This window comes from Cucurbita pepo, chromosome LG18 (genome assembly GCF_002806865.2).
Source record: "Cucurbita pepo subsp. pepo cultivar mu-cu-16 chromosome LG18, ASM280686v2, whole genome shotgun sequence".
Lineage (NCBI taxonomy): Eukaryota > Viridiplantae > Streptophyta > Magnoliopsida > Cucurbitales > Cucurbitaceae > Cucurbita > Cucurbita pepo.
Genome location: NC_036655.1, coordinates 6,558,384 through 6,573,846, shown reverse-complemented (window position 1 = coordinate 6,573,846; position 15,463 = coordinate 6,558,384). Strand labels below are relative to the sequence as shown.

The 15,463-nt window shown below is 34.3% G+C and overlaps 3 protein-coding genes across 4 annotated transcripts; 2 read left to right on the top strand and 1 right to left on the bottom strand.

The window, feature by feature from the left end:
• Positions 1-186: 186 nt before the first annotated feature.
• On the bottom strand, positions 187-2,837 carry LOC111779885. The gene is made up of 2 exons (XM_023660071.1): positions 2,407-2,837; positions 187-563 (listed from the first exon to the last, which is right to left on the bottom strand). Exon 1 carries the CDS (start codon positions 2,698-2,700, stop codon positions 2,428-2,430), a length of 273 nt encoding a protein of 90 aa, XP_023515839.1. The 5' UTR covers positions 2,701-2,837; the 3' UTR covers positions 187-563; positions 2,407-2,427.
• Positions 2,838-3,868: 1,031 nt separating this feature from the next.
• On the top strand, positions 3,869-6,744 carry LOC111779884. Of its 2 annotated transcripts, none has more exons than XM_023660070.1 (3): positions 3,869-4,503; positions 5,990-6,160; positions 6,274-6,744. In XM_023660070.1, the coding sequence occupies exons 1-2, from the start codon at positions 4,086-4,088 to the stop codon at positions 6,115-6,117; spliced, it is 546 nt and encodes a 181-aa protein (XP_023515838.1). In that variant the 5' UTR covers positions 3,869-4,085; the 3' UTR covers positions 6,118-6,160; positions 6,274-6,744. The 2 variants fall into 2 exon arrangements, with proteins under 2 accessions (XP_023515838.1, XP_023515837.1); XM_023660069.1 differs by having other exon boundaries at positions 3,870-4,503; positions 5,990-6,156.
• A 1,015-nt stretch (positions 6,745-7,759) lies between these two features.
• Positions 7,760-11,527, top strand: LOC111779881. The gene is made up of 5 exons (XM_023660067.1): positions 7,760-7,935; positions 9,363-9,571; positions 10,368-10,613; positions 10,830-10,990; positions 11,106-11,527. The coding sequence occupies exons 1-5, from the start codon at positions 7,849-7,851 to the stop codon at positions 11,300-11,302; spliced, it is 900 nt and encodes a 299-aa protein (XP_023515835.1). The 5' UTR covers positions 7,760-7,848; the 3' UTR covers positions 11,303-11,527.
• Positions 11,528-15,463: the final 3,936 nt, after the last annotated feature.

Sequence of the window (15,463 nt, the reverse complement as noted above, 5' to 3'; positions counted from 1 at the left end):
ACTCTGTTATGAAAGGATTCATACTAAAATCGATGTGATGTTTCAATAACTTTTGAAAATGATAGTATGTAAACTTGTTTATCACACACGACCCTCCCGAAAATTGGAGCTCACAAGAGAAAATAGTTTAACTCATTAATTTTACCATAATTAGAGTCCAATATCTTTGCACGAGTCTACAATCACTTTAATAATCGGCTGCTTCCCAGCATTTCATAATCATATTCGTTCTAGAATCAGAAAATGTAACATCATTGTAATCCTTGAGATTACTTTTAACATCTTGAAGAAATGAAAGACAACAATTTGCATTTGAAGCCAGCAGCAATAGTATTGTAGGCCATTGACAAAGCACTGACCAGAGAAATATAAGTATGGGGGAGGATCGTGTGCAAGAAAGTAAACAAAACAACCATGAACTTGTTCTGCGATTCAAAGATGGTTGCCATATATGATTAAAAACTCACAGAAAAGTCTGTTTATTTCCTCAATGATTGCAACAAGATACAGAAACATTCGGGAAACAAATTATTGACCAGAGACACCTTTGAGGCACCTTCACCCTGCAAAAATATCAAAAACGTATAAAAGGGAAGTTTAGGAATACAATTGAGACTAAATATGAATCTCCAGCATCAAAAGAGACGTGATTTTACGATCCAGTCACAAGTATAAGTATAAGCAAGATTTAAGAAACTGCACAAACAATCATGCTAGGAAAAAGCATACATCTTGTGTTTTTTTTGGTAATGGGGCTTATCACAACCCAAGTCAACTAGACCCAACTCAAAACCAAATGACTTTGGATGAGGATTGATTTAAGTCTTCGATCGTTATACAGGTATCCAAAATACAACCGAGATGAATGTCTGTTGTTCCAACCATTTTTCTAAGTTCCCATCCCTATAGGAAAAGGGATAATTTATAACAAAATTTTCATGTCGTTCATTTCTAGGGTACACCATTACTACCTATTTTTACTAGTGGAGTAGGGTTGACTTAATCCATAGGATACACCATTAGCTCGATCTGCAGTTACTTGCACAGAATACACTGAAAAAAGACTTAAATTCTGCCAAGGTAATCCATACTCAGACACCTAGCATGGTACTTTGTTGCCTTAAATATCCTTTAGATACTTGTTACCGTACTCTTGCAATCACCCTACTATCGCCTCCCCGCTAGGCCTTGTAAGCAGTCAAAGCACAAAAGACAACTGAACTTAACACATAGAAAGAAATAATCAAGAGCAAGTGAAGTGGATACAGACAACTTGGATGCCTCGCGATGAATGATACTCGCATGCACCATTAAACTTGGATAAAGAAAAAATGTCACTACTTAGAGATTCTATGTCCCATAAAAAGCAGTCATTTAACGGTTACATGAATGATCTCCTCGTTCTTTCACCTTTTAAGCACCAAGGCAGAGATTATTTTAGAGTATAGACAATTAAGAATAAAAATGGTGAAAATGCACGTTGCTTGAGTATGGAAAAGTTAGTCTTGGTGGCACCAACATTCCAGGAGTTAAACGTCAAGCCTACAAGCCTATGAGTTTTGTAAAGCCAAGTACATATGCCCCTAAGGTCATGTTATGGGCTGTAAACCTGGAAGCTTTACATTTGAGAAGTCATATTCAAGGTCAGCCAGACACAAACAACTCAAGATCACAGGCTGTGCCAGAATTAGAAGAAAGCACCTAAAACAGGTTCTATGAGAACAAAAAACATAAATACAGATAATGCAACAATCTACTGGAAATGGGTTTGGTAATATAAACAAGAGAATAAATAAATAAAACCAAAAAAATGTAATAGATCCTTTTAATCCAAATAGTTGGTTCGGGCAGGGAAGAATAACACATTCTTCGACTCTAGTTTCTTTTTCTCCAGATCAAAATGGCGTGAGAAAAATAGACGCTTGGAAGATTTCACGATACAAAAAGGANTTTCGGTGGGTATTCATATATCCATAACGTGAGCTAAGTAAGAAAAAATTAACAGACCACACGGGAAACAGTATTCATTACTAGTAATCACACAAACAAAACAAAACAAAACAAAAAAAAAGGTTGACTAAGAAGATCATTTGAGTACCAGCATCGAATAAATACAACATGATCATTGGTTTACGGGTCCAAATCTCAGAAAATGAAGGGGAAACAAACAAAAATCAGAGGAAACAAACTGAATCGCGGCAACCAAAGTTAGTTGACACGATAATGACAATGAAAAACGGAAACAAATTCCACCTATCCGAGAGTATTCGAAGTTTCAGAACAAAAATATCCATTTCAATAGATGCATGACCCAACTCTAATCGATCAATCCATGAAAACCCGTCTATAGAAATCCTAATTGTTCAACCTAATGTAAACACAAACACTGCACACTGAAATCCATACCTCAAAAGATAGAGAGCTCAATCAGTGGCCACCATGCTCTTTGGCGTGTTGCTGATGTTCAAGATGGCGCCGTTCCTCAGGGAGCGCCAAAAGATAGGAAAGGATCATGCCGCCAAAGCAAACATGGAGCAGAGGGTCAATAGAACTGGTCTGAATATACTTCGCGTTATAATTGTCAAGACCTCTCTGCACTGCCTTCTTAACATAATCAACGGAGAGCATCGGCTTCACGTACGCCGGCAGCTCCTTAACTTTCAAACCCTTAATTTCGGAGTAGAATTGCCTCATTGCCATCTCTGCCTCGAATTGCAGAGCAAACCAAAACCAAGCCCTAGCCCTAAGATCCAAGATCGGGATCGAAACTCGAGAAGAAGCCTCTAAACAAGCGAGAGAGATCAATTAGGCGAAAACAAAAGAACTCAAAAGATGTAACATTTGCTCACCTAAGAATGGATGGTGTTTCAATCGTGGCCGTTGAGTAATTTGGCCCCACTTTTCAATTTAACGTTCAGGATTTTGACAAATGGTCGTCCGAGATTGGCTTCAGCTCTCTGTTTAGACTAATTTCGATCGTACACGTATGCATTGACTTCTGGTCAATAGCGTTAGATCAAAAATTAATTTATCAACATTAGTCTCCATTTTATAAAAGCATCTATATAATATCGTTGACTCCCATTTCTAGGGAAATTTAAAGAATCCAATGAAAATATACAAATTAAAAATAAATAAATAAATACTAATATTTTATAAATAAATTTAAAAATTAACCGTATGTATTTTCATATAATTTAAAAATAAATAAATAAATACTAATATTCAAGTAAGTTATAAATAAATTTGTATATATTAACAAATTCCTCATTTAAAAAATAAAACCATCTCATAATTTCAAAAAATAAAATATTAAAATTTAGTTTATGTAACGGCCTAGATCCACAGCTGGTAGATATTGTTCTTTTGTGCTCTACCTGAAGGCTTTAAAACGAGTTTGCTAGGAGAAGGTTTCCACCCGTTAATAGTGGTTTGTTCTCCTCCTCAACCAATGTGCCACAGGACAGTTTAAGGTTAGAAACCTGATATTCCCTTCACACTATTTTTGTCCTAAAAAAATTATAATTAACATTATTAATATTCTTAGTCAAAGTCAAACTCAAACTCAGAGCGGAAAGCTCTAAACAAAAATAGAGAAAAAAAAAATTAAAAATGGCAATTTCCCAAAAAATAATTAATAAAATATAAAAAAACGTTCATAAATGGAAATAGGTATTTCTAAATTTTGACATTTTTACAACTCAAAATCCTATTTTAAGTATGTTTACACGACAGTAAACAAAAACCGACAATATTTTCGGCGCAATTTAAGATATTTCAATTATTTTCCAAATAACTCTACAAAAATATGTTTGTGTATATATATATATATATATATATTTCAGATAAATCAGTATTTTTTAAAAAATTATTTTTGGGGGAGTAATAACTCAACTGGAATAAATCCCAAGAGGTCAAGTTCTTCGCAAGAGGTCAAGTTCTAATCTGAAATATTTGTCGAACTAAAGGAAAAATTCAGAATACTCATCTTGGAATCTGAAGTTCTTCGCACATCCGTAGCGGAAAGGTAAAAGAAGAGAGAATTCTTTGATTTGTAGCGTTGGAATTTCATCTGGGTTCTTCGGATGGCTCGAATTTTGTCTCAATCGCAATCTTTCATTTCCTCTAAGATGCAATCTGCGCCTTTGAAGTTATTGCTGTTGATTCCGTCTTCCTTTGTTCTCGGTCATCGGAACCGCTCTACACGTTCTGGTAAGGCCAAGTTCATCGAAATTGACCTTGAATCGTCCTCTTTCGGGGCTGATTCAGAGGTTCTTGCTATTAGGAAGCTGGACGATTTTGTAGAGAGGATTATCGTTGAGCGATCGACTCCTGATTGGGTTCCGTTTGTGCCTGGTTCGTCATTTTGGGTTCCTCCTCGTCGTACTAAGCCACGCAAGGTGGTTGACCTGTTCGATAAATTTGTTGAACCGCTCTCCAAAGAGGTGTCCCCTTCACTTGCTAACTCTCGTGGTTGGCCCTGCTTAGATTTCTTCGCCAAAGGTATATATAAAATCTACGCATTTTTTTTTTTCCCTATCGCGTTATGTTATTCGATTGATGTTTGTTTTGCGGTTGATTAATGCGGCGAATGATGATTGAAAGTGGTGATTTATCAGGGTTATTAGTTCTATCGCTTGTATTGATTTGGTGAACCGACTGATGATCATGTGGTGCTTGGAATTTGTGTTATCTGCTATTACTTCAGCGTGATAGAATTGCTGGATGTTCTTATAAATTGAAGTGGTAGATCAGCCTTCTTTCTATACAAAATGCTACTGATTTGTTGGTGCATTTGAATTGGGGTGATGCTTGTGATACCTTTATTTGATGACTTTGGCTGATCTAATTCGAATTGTATCAATTAGGGAACAGCGGTGTCACGTTCATTTCTTTGAGGTATTATGATGCAATAGCTAGATGCCCTTAAAAGCTTTGATTGTTTAGGTTGCAGGGTTGTTCTTGTGTCTTATAGTTACCGAAATTGCGCCGTAGAAGCCTACTGCGGGGTTTCATTTATCTGTGACCAAGTTTTATGTGTGAATAAAGTTCTCACGGAGTACTGCCCAAACAAGTGGCTAATGTAATTACAGAACAAAGTAGTTTGTACCACTATGACACCATACACATTGGGTTACTGCAATTTCACACAATTTTTTTTTGATGTGAACAGTTAGAGGATCGCCAATGTTAAAATGCCTTGACAATGTCTTGAGATTTTAGCTGAATCTTAATTCAGATCATACTTCGTTGCTGCAGTCTTGATGTAAAATATGCAAGGCCCGAGAGAATATTGTATGAAAATCTATGATTGATGTCAACTGATTACCAGTCACGTGATTTTGTAGTTTCGAGTTGTTATAACTCGAGAGTCTAGATGACAAAGGGTAGTGCTTTTGTTGACATTTAGATTGCAAATTTTCGATTCAGCGGGCATTACTTAATTACACAAACTATTCAAATTGTACCTATAGAAGGTAATAAGTATTAATAGAACAAGCCTTCACTTTGTTGCCTTTTTCTTCATCCCCCTGTTTCTTGAGGAATGTGAAATGTTCCGAATCATTATAGAGACTGTCATTTGCTCGAACCTCCGACTTATAGATCTGTTTCCTTTCATTGTCTCTTCATTTTTGTCTAATTCCAGTTTCACTATTTCTTGTTATCAGACCTAATTCGTGTGGCTGGTTGAGATATGGGAAAATGGTCTGATAATTGTGTGTATTGGCATAGCCATTTGATTTAGTGTAGTTATGACCATTTCATAGTTTATCTGGCCTGAGAATGCAAAACTTTTGTAGTGAGACAAGCTTTCGATACGGTGTAGGATAGTGTTTCTTTCGTCTAGGTATGGTGCCTTGTCAAAGCAGAAGTATTATTTCAACCATTTCGCCTTAAAAACTGAGCTTATTTGCAGACCATAAAGGCCTTTTTTGAACTTTTTGTGCCATTTATATTCATGGAATGATGATATTTTTCCTTGGAATAGGGTCTATCTCTGGAGCAACTCGGTTGGCTCCATTAGATACCGAGTTCGACACTTCAAATGAGGTGGAGTTAGAGATCGAGGTGAAGACATCAACAATTACAGATAACTCAAACCAGCCTGAGGATTGAGAAATAGGAACCTCATACCTCATTCACTAATGCAGTTGGGTAGGTAAATTTGGCATTGTTAACCAAGTCCACCGTGTTGAAGTATCTGATATATTATGTGCAGATGGTCTAGCAAGCCAAGGCTCTGTTCTTAATTCATATAGTTCACCTATGCAGGATCATTAGATGGTTATCAGAGATTCGAGAGACCGAATAGAGTGGAAAGTGACGATGACGACGTGAGGTCGGAGAGAAATGGAATGGCTCTACAGATGGTTCCAGTTCGGAGTTCAGTTCCATTTGCTTCGTCCCGACCCGCCTTGTCTATTTAAAGCCCCCCCAAACTTATGGTTGTTTATGCTTAGTTGTTTTTGGACCGACCGAGTACTTTAGGATCTCCAAATTCACCAGCTTGTTATTTAAATGAGGTGAATTCTCAGGTTCTTGTCGTCCCCTCCACCCCTGTCCTATCAAATCTATACACACAGCCACAGTAAGAAATTTTGCTTATGCATGTATAAAAGTAACTGATAAATTGTTTTACATTTGAAATGCCTGTAAGATCATTCTCAGTTTGTTGTAGTAGCAGTAATTTCCATACTCCTTGAAACTTTTATGCTATTGGTATAAGAAGTTCTCTTTTATAGGTTTTTGTTGCTGTAACACTGAAGATCTGCCTCTTCTGTACTGTTCTATGGAAGGAAGGTTGTATGATCTGTTAGGGACCGTAGTCACAATGCCCTATAATTCGGTCGAATGCTAGGATCGCCTTGCTTCTCCATTTTTCGATAATTTGTAATCGAATGAATTGAATGATCCAAAATTCATTATAAAAACCAAGATTAGAAAAGAAGAAGAAAATTACCTTCTCCTCGGTGCAAATAGCCATCGACTCCTTCATAAAAGGACCATTGATAAAGTGATTTAATGTTATTGTAATAGAAGTGTAGCCTATTTGTCCCGTTCTCGAGAATAGCCAATTGACAAGATTGTACGAAAAATGTTTATAAATAAATAAAAATAAATAATAGGTTTATCTTAAAGGACCTCTATCTCACCACCTTGTGTATTTTCTTTTTTAGTATTTTAGAGGAAAAATTAATATATTTAAATGTTTTTAATATTTTGCTAGTTCTTTAAATATTACAAATATTTTGTAAGTTACAAAAGCGAATATATGCTTTATTAATAATATGGAAAGAAAATGACGTATTATATTTCGGGTTCATACCAATAAACAGAACGGAATCAATTTTTTTAATAAACCTAAAAAAAAATATATATATTTTTTTTTTTAGGATTTTAATCAATAAATTATATTTTCAGGGTCATTTTGGAACTATATCCAATTTATAAAAAATAAAAATAAAATAAAAACAAATTATTGGAAATTTATTTGAGAAACAACTATTTTTTTAGTATAATAAAAAATTATTTAGATAATAGAACTATTTTTTCTTCTTTACAAATATTAGGAGCAATATGATTTGAACCATGATTGGAATATGAAAATATATTTAATTTAAGCTCATTTAATAACGATTTAAAATATAATTGATAAAATTAAAATGCATTTATAATCCAAAAATACTTGATGATGACGTGGCATATTCCTATTGGTGAAGACACGAATATCGCCCTATAAAGCCATTTCCCTATTCTCCCTCCATTAGTTTCGAGGCATAAATTTTTGTTAGTTGAAGAGAAGGGAGTGCTGACGAAGAATTTGGAATTTGATTTGATATACTTCCAATGGCGGAAGGACCGGAAGCGATCCCTGCAAGCTCTCAATCCTCGTCTGCTCCGGAATGGCGGGATGACAATCTTGAACACACTCAGGTGCAATTTTCTTTTTCTCTCTTTTTTTTTTCCTCCAAGTTTTAGGTTCTATTTAGTTGATTTTATTCGAAGTTTCGAACTCGTTTTAGTTCGACCGCGGATTCAATTTCAGGCGACTTTCTCTTTTCTGGCTGTGTTTGATGGAGGTTTCTTCTTGATGTTCTTCCTTAGTGTTATTTATTGACACCTCTGTTGGATTTGCTTTTGAATTGAATATGAGAAACGTGTGAATTTTCTATATAGAGAATCTGCTGGAACAATTTGCACAATTGTTTTGGATAAAAATGCTGCTAAATACCGATCGATATTTTCTACAGAGGATCTACTCGATCAACTTACTCGGTTATTTTTTATCAATTGCTGTAAATATTGGCCACAACATGAAGCTCAACGTCTATTAGTAGGGACTTTTGTGTTCGGTATTTTGCATTCATCTGTCCGAGCCAGAATTTTATTTTGGTATCAATGATGTTGATGGGGCCCATCGAACTTAAGAGGCACAAACTTTATATCGCTTAGCCTCACTATTGCTCATGACTTGTAGTGTGGTCGGCCTAAAGGACTCATTCCGAAAGAGAGATCTTTCTTTGGAGTTATGAAATCATTTAGGTTGAAAAGCAAGTCGATGATGTCATAAGTCAAGTGGGCGGGTGAGGCGAGAATTCCTTCATTGCACTCACGGGAGAGAAGGGATCATCTGATGGATTCTGTGGTTACTTTGTGTGAGATCCCACACCGGCTGAGGAGGAGAACGAAACATTCTTTATAAGGATGCGGAAACTCTCCCTAGAAGACGCGTTTTAAAACTATGAGGCTGACGGCGATACGTGACGGGCCAAAGCGAAAAATATCTACAAGCGGTGGGTTTGAGTTGTTACAGATAGTATCAGAGCCAGACACCGGGTGATGTGCCAGTAAGGAGGCTAAGCCCCAAAGGGAGGTGCACACTGGTGTGCCAGTAAAGACGTTGGGCCCCGAAGGGGAGTGGATTGTGAGATTTCACATTGGTTGGGGAGGAGAACGAAAAGGTGTGGAAACCTCTCCCCAGCAGACGCATTTCAAAATTGTGAGGCTGACGGTGATACATAACGGGCCACAACGGATAATATCTGCGAGCAGTAGGTTTGAGTTATTACACTTTGGTTAAAGGCTTATATCATTTTGGAGTCGTATTTGTAAACTATAGTGCAACTAACAGAATGAGTTTGACAACTAAGTTTAATACATGTGGTGCCATTGAAACTTTCTTACATTGGCTTGGTGCTATTTAAAGTTTAATCATATCTAATCGAAAAGTTCTTTCTTAATTTGTTTCTAGCAATCTGAATTAGAAGAAAGTGCGCATGAAAATGTTTATTTTTATTTTTTATTAATGCTTTTTACAAGTAGAGACATCATTCTTTCTGAATTCTTTAACTTGATTTCAGGTTCCTAAAATTTCCAGTTTCCTCACTCCGAACGGCGATTTTAAAATGATTCCAATCATGTATCCTATACTTGTTCCTGGATCAGCTCCTTCGGAAAATCAAAATCGTGGAGCTGGCATTTATGCGGTTCCTGCTTTACCATCAATCGGCGGGCCCATTGTTGGAATGGCATCTAACAATCTTATTCCTTTAACTTACAGCATACCCACGTCAGTATCTCTATCATTATTCTAGAAAATGAATTAAAATAAGTAATTTGAATGGCATGTTGATGTTCCAATAGCAATTTGATTGAGCCAAACATGAAGTTATTGATTTCATTTTGATTCAATGAATTAGTTACAAGCTACCTATTATGATATCACAATCTCCCAAGGACGAGTGAGATGAGGGAGGGAGACCTAACATCTCTTGAGTTTGGAGGGTAATTGACAGGGCTGAGATGTACTCCCTTGATTGAATTTTAGTTGTGAGGCCTAGAATATTGGGTGAATGGTTGCATCTTGATGATGTTGTTATCTTTGAGAATCTTTGTAAATGTGCTCCACAACTAGAAAGGGTCATAATATCTAGGAGGGAGCCTTCTTGTTGCACTGGTCCTTCTTGTGTGCACAATTGAAACGAATGGGGACTGTAGCATTGTTGATATCATGCTCTTAGGTACAAGAACTAATGGGCTTACAAAAAAAAAAAAAAAAAAAGCGGAGAAAAATTGTATTTTCATAACTTAAGCTGTCCAAACAGGCCCTATGAGTAATTTCTTTGTTGGCTTGCAATGATCTGGTAATATGTGACCTTGAATCTCAACAATTTTTAATGAAGGTCTTTTTCATATTTCACATGATTTGAGGAACAACACATCCAATATGCATGACGAGTTGAGATTTGTTGACTTCTTTGGTTTGTAATTTTCAAGCAGCTAGTTTTCAGTGTGATAATATATGTACTTAGAACCAGAGATTCTGTTCGAGTGTATTGACATCTATCTTTTATTTATAACTGTAGTAGATCTGATACCATTAATAGAACAAGTCCTGAGGGTGGCGCTGCAGTCGAGGAGAACGGGCGAGTAGGACAACAACAGCAACAACCAGAACCTCAAAGACAAGTTGTCGTCAGAAGATTTCAAATTGCTATACAGATTGATTTGTTGCTTATACTGAAGCTTGCTGCTCTAATTTTTCTTGTTCATCAAGATGGTTCAAGACAAAGGCTTGTTGTTCTGGTGATTTGTGCTTCACTAGTCTATCTGTAAGCAATATCCTTGAACTTTTGCTAGTTCCTTGTATGCATGAATCTAGTTATAGTTGCAGTAGCCATTACTAGCCGTCCATAAGTATTCTATCAAATTTCTGATAAACAATGACCTACTACTCAATGGAAGATGCCCTTTTCCCAATTGACACTTATTGTCTTTGTATGAGTGAAGTTATGTATTAGGCTGATCCTCTCTTGGAATTGTCACAGATATCAAACTGGAGCGCTTACACCATTGATACGATGGCTATCACAAGGCATGCAAAGGGCAGCTGCACCGCCCCAACCACCGAGACCAGAAGTTCGGGCAGAGCATGCTCCGGTAGCTCCTCCAGCTGCAAGGCAAGAAGCTCAGAATGCTGCTTTTGCAGGTAAATTTTTGCTTAAATAGCATATTTAGGTTTGATAAACAATGGTTTTATGAACCGCAATTGGCTCGTTTAGATATCAGTGAAGTTTCTCAGTTTCATTCAAATAAAATGGCAGTGGGACAACCGGTGGCGGAGGAGGTTGAGAACCAACCAGCAAATGAAGGGAACCGAGGCGTTGAAAATGAGAATGTGGCAGAAGGTGGCCCTGGAAATGGCGGTCTGAACTGGTGGGGAGTGGTGAAGGAAATCCAGATGATAGTCTTTGGGTTCATCACTTCCCTGCTTCCAGGCTTCCATAACCACATGGATTAGAGCATTACTGAAAGCTCGTGAACCAATATGAACAGGAAACAGTTCTTTCTTTGTTGCTTTTTTGACTTCAAAGGCTATTATTAAATATTTGATGTTAGCAACTTAGCAGCCACGTCTTTGGCCCATGCATACCCAATGCGTACCATTCACATCAACCGGCCCACAATCTGTCAATTTCCCATATGAATGATAAATAAACTGATAATAACTCATCGATCTAAGATACTTAAATCTTTTTTAGGTTGGAGGTTTGCTTTAAATTAGCGTTCTTCGTGTTGTGCTGTTGTTAAAGGAAGAAACTTCTTTGTGTGGGTCATTGCTATGATCATTTTCAATTTAAAGTTTTGGTTCGAGTTCCTTTACTCTCGATCTTCGTTTGCCCGACCTCCACATACCTATTTGTATCCGACCGTTTCGTTCACACCCACATGTTCTTATAAACAAAAAGAACTATAACTTATAAATAAACGTTCAATGTATTAGAAGTTTAAATTTTTATGAATCTGTGCTACACATATGTGAACTAAAAAAAAAAACGTGTTTTCTCTTTCTAACTTCAGTTAATAAATGAAATTTAATGAATGTGTCGATATAACCTAAATAAACTACATTTTGATGGGTTATGGTTCGTTACCCATCGCCATCGGCTTCATGATGTTTCCACACTCTTATGAGTAATGTTTCGTTTTTTCTCTCTAACCGATGTAAGATCTAACAATCCACCCCCTTTTGGGGCTTAGCATTCCCATTGGAACATCATTCGATTTCTCGCTCTGATACCATTTTGTAACAACCCAAGCCCACCAATGTTTGGCTTCCCCTCAAAGTTTTTAAAATATGTCTACTATGAAAAGGTATCTAACAATCCACCCCCTTTTGGGGCTTAGCGTTCCCGTTGACACCATACGATATCTCACTCTGATACCATTTGTAACAACTCAAGCCCACCAATGTCAGACTTCCTCTCAAAGTTTTAAAAACATGACTACTATGAAAAGGTTTTCACACCCTTACAAAGAATGTTTCGTTCCTTTCTCCAACGACGTGAGATTTCACAATCCACCCCTTTGGAGCCTAGCGTCCTCGCTAACCCTCATTTCCCTCTACATTCGATATGATGATCTTACAATCTACCCCTTCAACTCGGGAACACCAGAGTCAACTTGACCCCTGCTAAGGGGTGTAGCCCAATGGGTTGAATCTAATTAATAAGTGGTTGGGACCTTCGTCAGAACCCAAGCCCTATTGGCCATTAATATTCGGCAGCCAAACCATCTAACTCATTTACTCTACCATTTTATTAAAAATAATAAAAATAAAAATAACCACATTTTCTATATGATATCATCTAGAGGTCTAAAGATAAAATACATATTTTTTTAGTAAATCTTACATTTAGTTAATATATATATATTTAATAAATTTTAAATAAAGTAATTCGAGGTTAAATTTTATAAAGTTAGTTGAAAATTAATAATAATATGTGGATATATTTCCAAAATTTATGAAAATAATACTAATAAATACTAAATTTGTTTTGAAAAAATCAACAACAAATTAATATATGTAAACAAATCAAATATTTTATACAATAAATATTTAATAAGTTTTTTTTTAACTTTTTTAATAAAATAATTTTTGTAACCTACAAAACACATCACCATTGAATTTTATTACATATATATCACAATACTTTATGTTAAAACGATGTTAAAAAATTTATGTGTGGAAAACTATTATAATATTAATTTTTTAGAAATTATTTCGGTAAAAATTATATTCAATTTTCATTTATGAACGTTATATTAAAAATTTTATTACATTTTTAATTAAAAAAATTATATGGTAAAAGGAAAATTAAGGCTAGAAAAGATGAACCATTTTTTTTATATAAAAATAATTAGAGAATCCCATTTAATTTAAATCATTGAAAATTATTTTATAAAACGTAAATTCAAATATTAAAACTTTTAAACATCGACCAAACAAAAATAATAATTTTAATTATGTCAAAAGTAAAAAAAATATATATATTTCAAAGAAAAATAAAATATATAATTGAATGCAATTTGTACTCGCCATTTTTAAGAGCGTTAAATTTTACCTACACCAGGTTAAATAATATTTGGTATATGTAAATAATTTTTAAATTTTAATGTAATTGTCAATTATTTTCCTAGAGTTTTATTAAAACTTTTACATTTTAATGTAACGGTCAATTATTTCTTCCCAAAGATACGCTTGAAGATTTTTTTTTTCATCACTAACAGTTATAAAGCATACCTAACATTATTTTTTATAATATTTAATATTATAAAAGTTAGTAATAAAATGTAACAATCAAAGCCCATTGCTAGCAATGTTCTCTTCTCCCAACTTATTGTGAGATCTCATAATTCACTTTTTTGTGGGGTCCAGTGTCCTTGCTGGTATACCGCCTCGTGTCCAACCCCATTTAGGGCTCATCCTCCTCGCTGGCATATCGTCCAGTGTCTGACTCTAATACCATTTGTAACAGCCTAAACCCACCGCTATCAAATATTGTCTTATTTGGACTTTCTTTTTCAAGCTTTCCTCTGAAGTCTTTAGAACGCGTCTACTAGAAATAGGTTTCTACACCTTCATAAATAATGTTTCGTTTTCCTCCTTTATCAATGTGGGATCTCACCTAAAATGACATAAACATAACTCAACAAATATTAAACTATTACTGAGGATGGTCGGTGCGGGTCAAATGGTCAAAAGGAAGTGGCTCTGAGAGTGACGAGTCTAATCTAAACCATAAAAATTAACACATGTTAGGTTAAATAGTAAATTAGACGTAGGCTTAAATGCAAGGGGTAGTTTTGGAAATGTGAGTTTTGGGGGAGGGTATAAACGTCAAAAACAGTTTAATTTTATTGTCCCGATTTCTAGTTGGGGATGTGGAAGATTTTATGACAAGTCCATGTTGGGTGTTGATGAGAAGATAAGAATTTATAAAATATATTAATTATTACCTGTTTTTCCCCCTCCTATCAAATTTTGACAACGACAATGTAAAACGTCATATATATATATATATATAGATAGATAATATAAGGTTCTATAAATGTTGGGTGAATTTTAATTTTAATTATAATGCTTTGTAAATTATTGTAATTTAACGACTTATTGTTAATTTATTTTATTTCATTAATCTAAATTATTTTATCAAAGTTTATGGAAAATCCTTTTTTATCCGAAGAATTTTCGCCACTACTAGTGATGAATAATAGATGGATAAGGATAGAATTGTAATTTTACCAACTCTATTTATAGAATTTGGGTTAAGAAAGCTGCTGTATATTATTATTTGAATTTTTAGTTAAGTCAATTAAAAAAAAAGTATTGAATAACTAATTTGTTTTAATTTTTCAAAATTAGATCAAATTTTAAAAACATAATTAAAAATAAATTATAAAATAGATAAATTTTTATTTTTATTTTTATCAATCCATATAAGAAAAGTACTATAGGTATGTGATTTGAATGGAATAAGTGAAATAAGTCAAATTTGTTAAGAAATGACTCATTTATTAATGATTTTAAAGTATATTCTAACAAAAATAAATGATTATATAAAAAATTGGTTTTAAAATATATAAAATAACATTTTAATTTTATAAATAAAAATATTTAAATTTATATCATATTATTAATTATTACGCTTATGTGGCAAATAATGTGAAATAAAAACAAGGTAACGCTCTAATAATTTCAAAAGATGCCGACCACATATCCATTACCTAAAAACTTAGGATTTTCGATTGAAATAGAAAATGATGGCAAATAATATTATATTTATATTCTTACTTACAAAACATATTAAATTATTACGATAATGCATGGGATACACTATTAAATTATTATAATATTTAGAATCATTTTAGGTAGGTTCACTTAAATATTTTATTAAAGTCGCTTTTATTTTTATTAATAAAATAATTCTTTTAGTTATTTTATTTTGAGGTATTTATTTTAAAATTTTATATAGGTTCTATTTCTATTTCAATCGGTAATTTGGACATTTCTGAAATTCTTTAAAAAGAAAAAAAAAAAAAAAAAGGATAATGTCGTGAAAATAAAAGAAAGAATAAGAAAAAAAAATCGGAATTTTTAAATTATTTTGTTGATAATGAT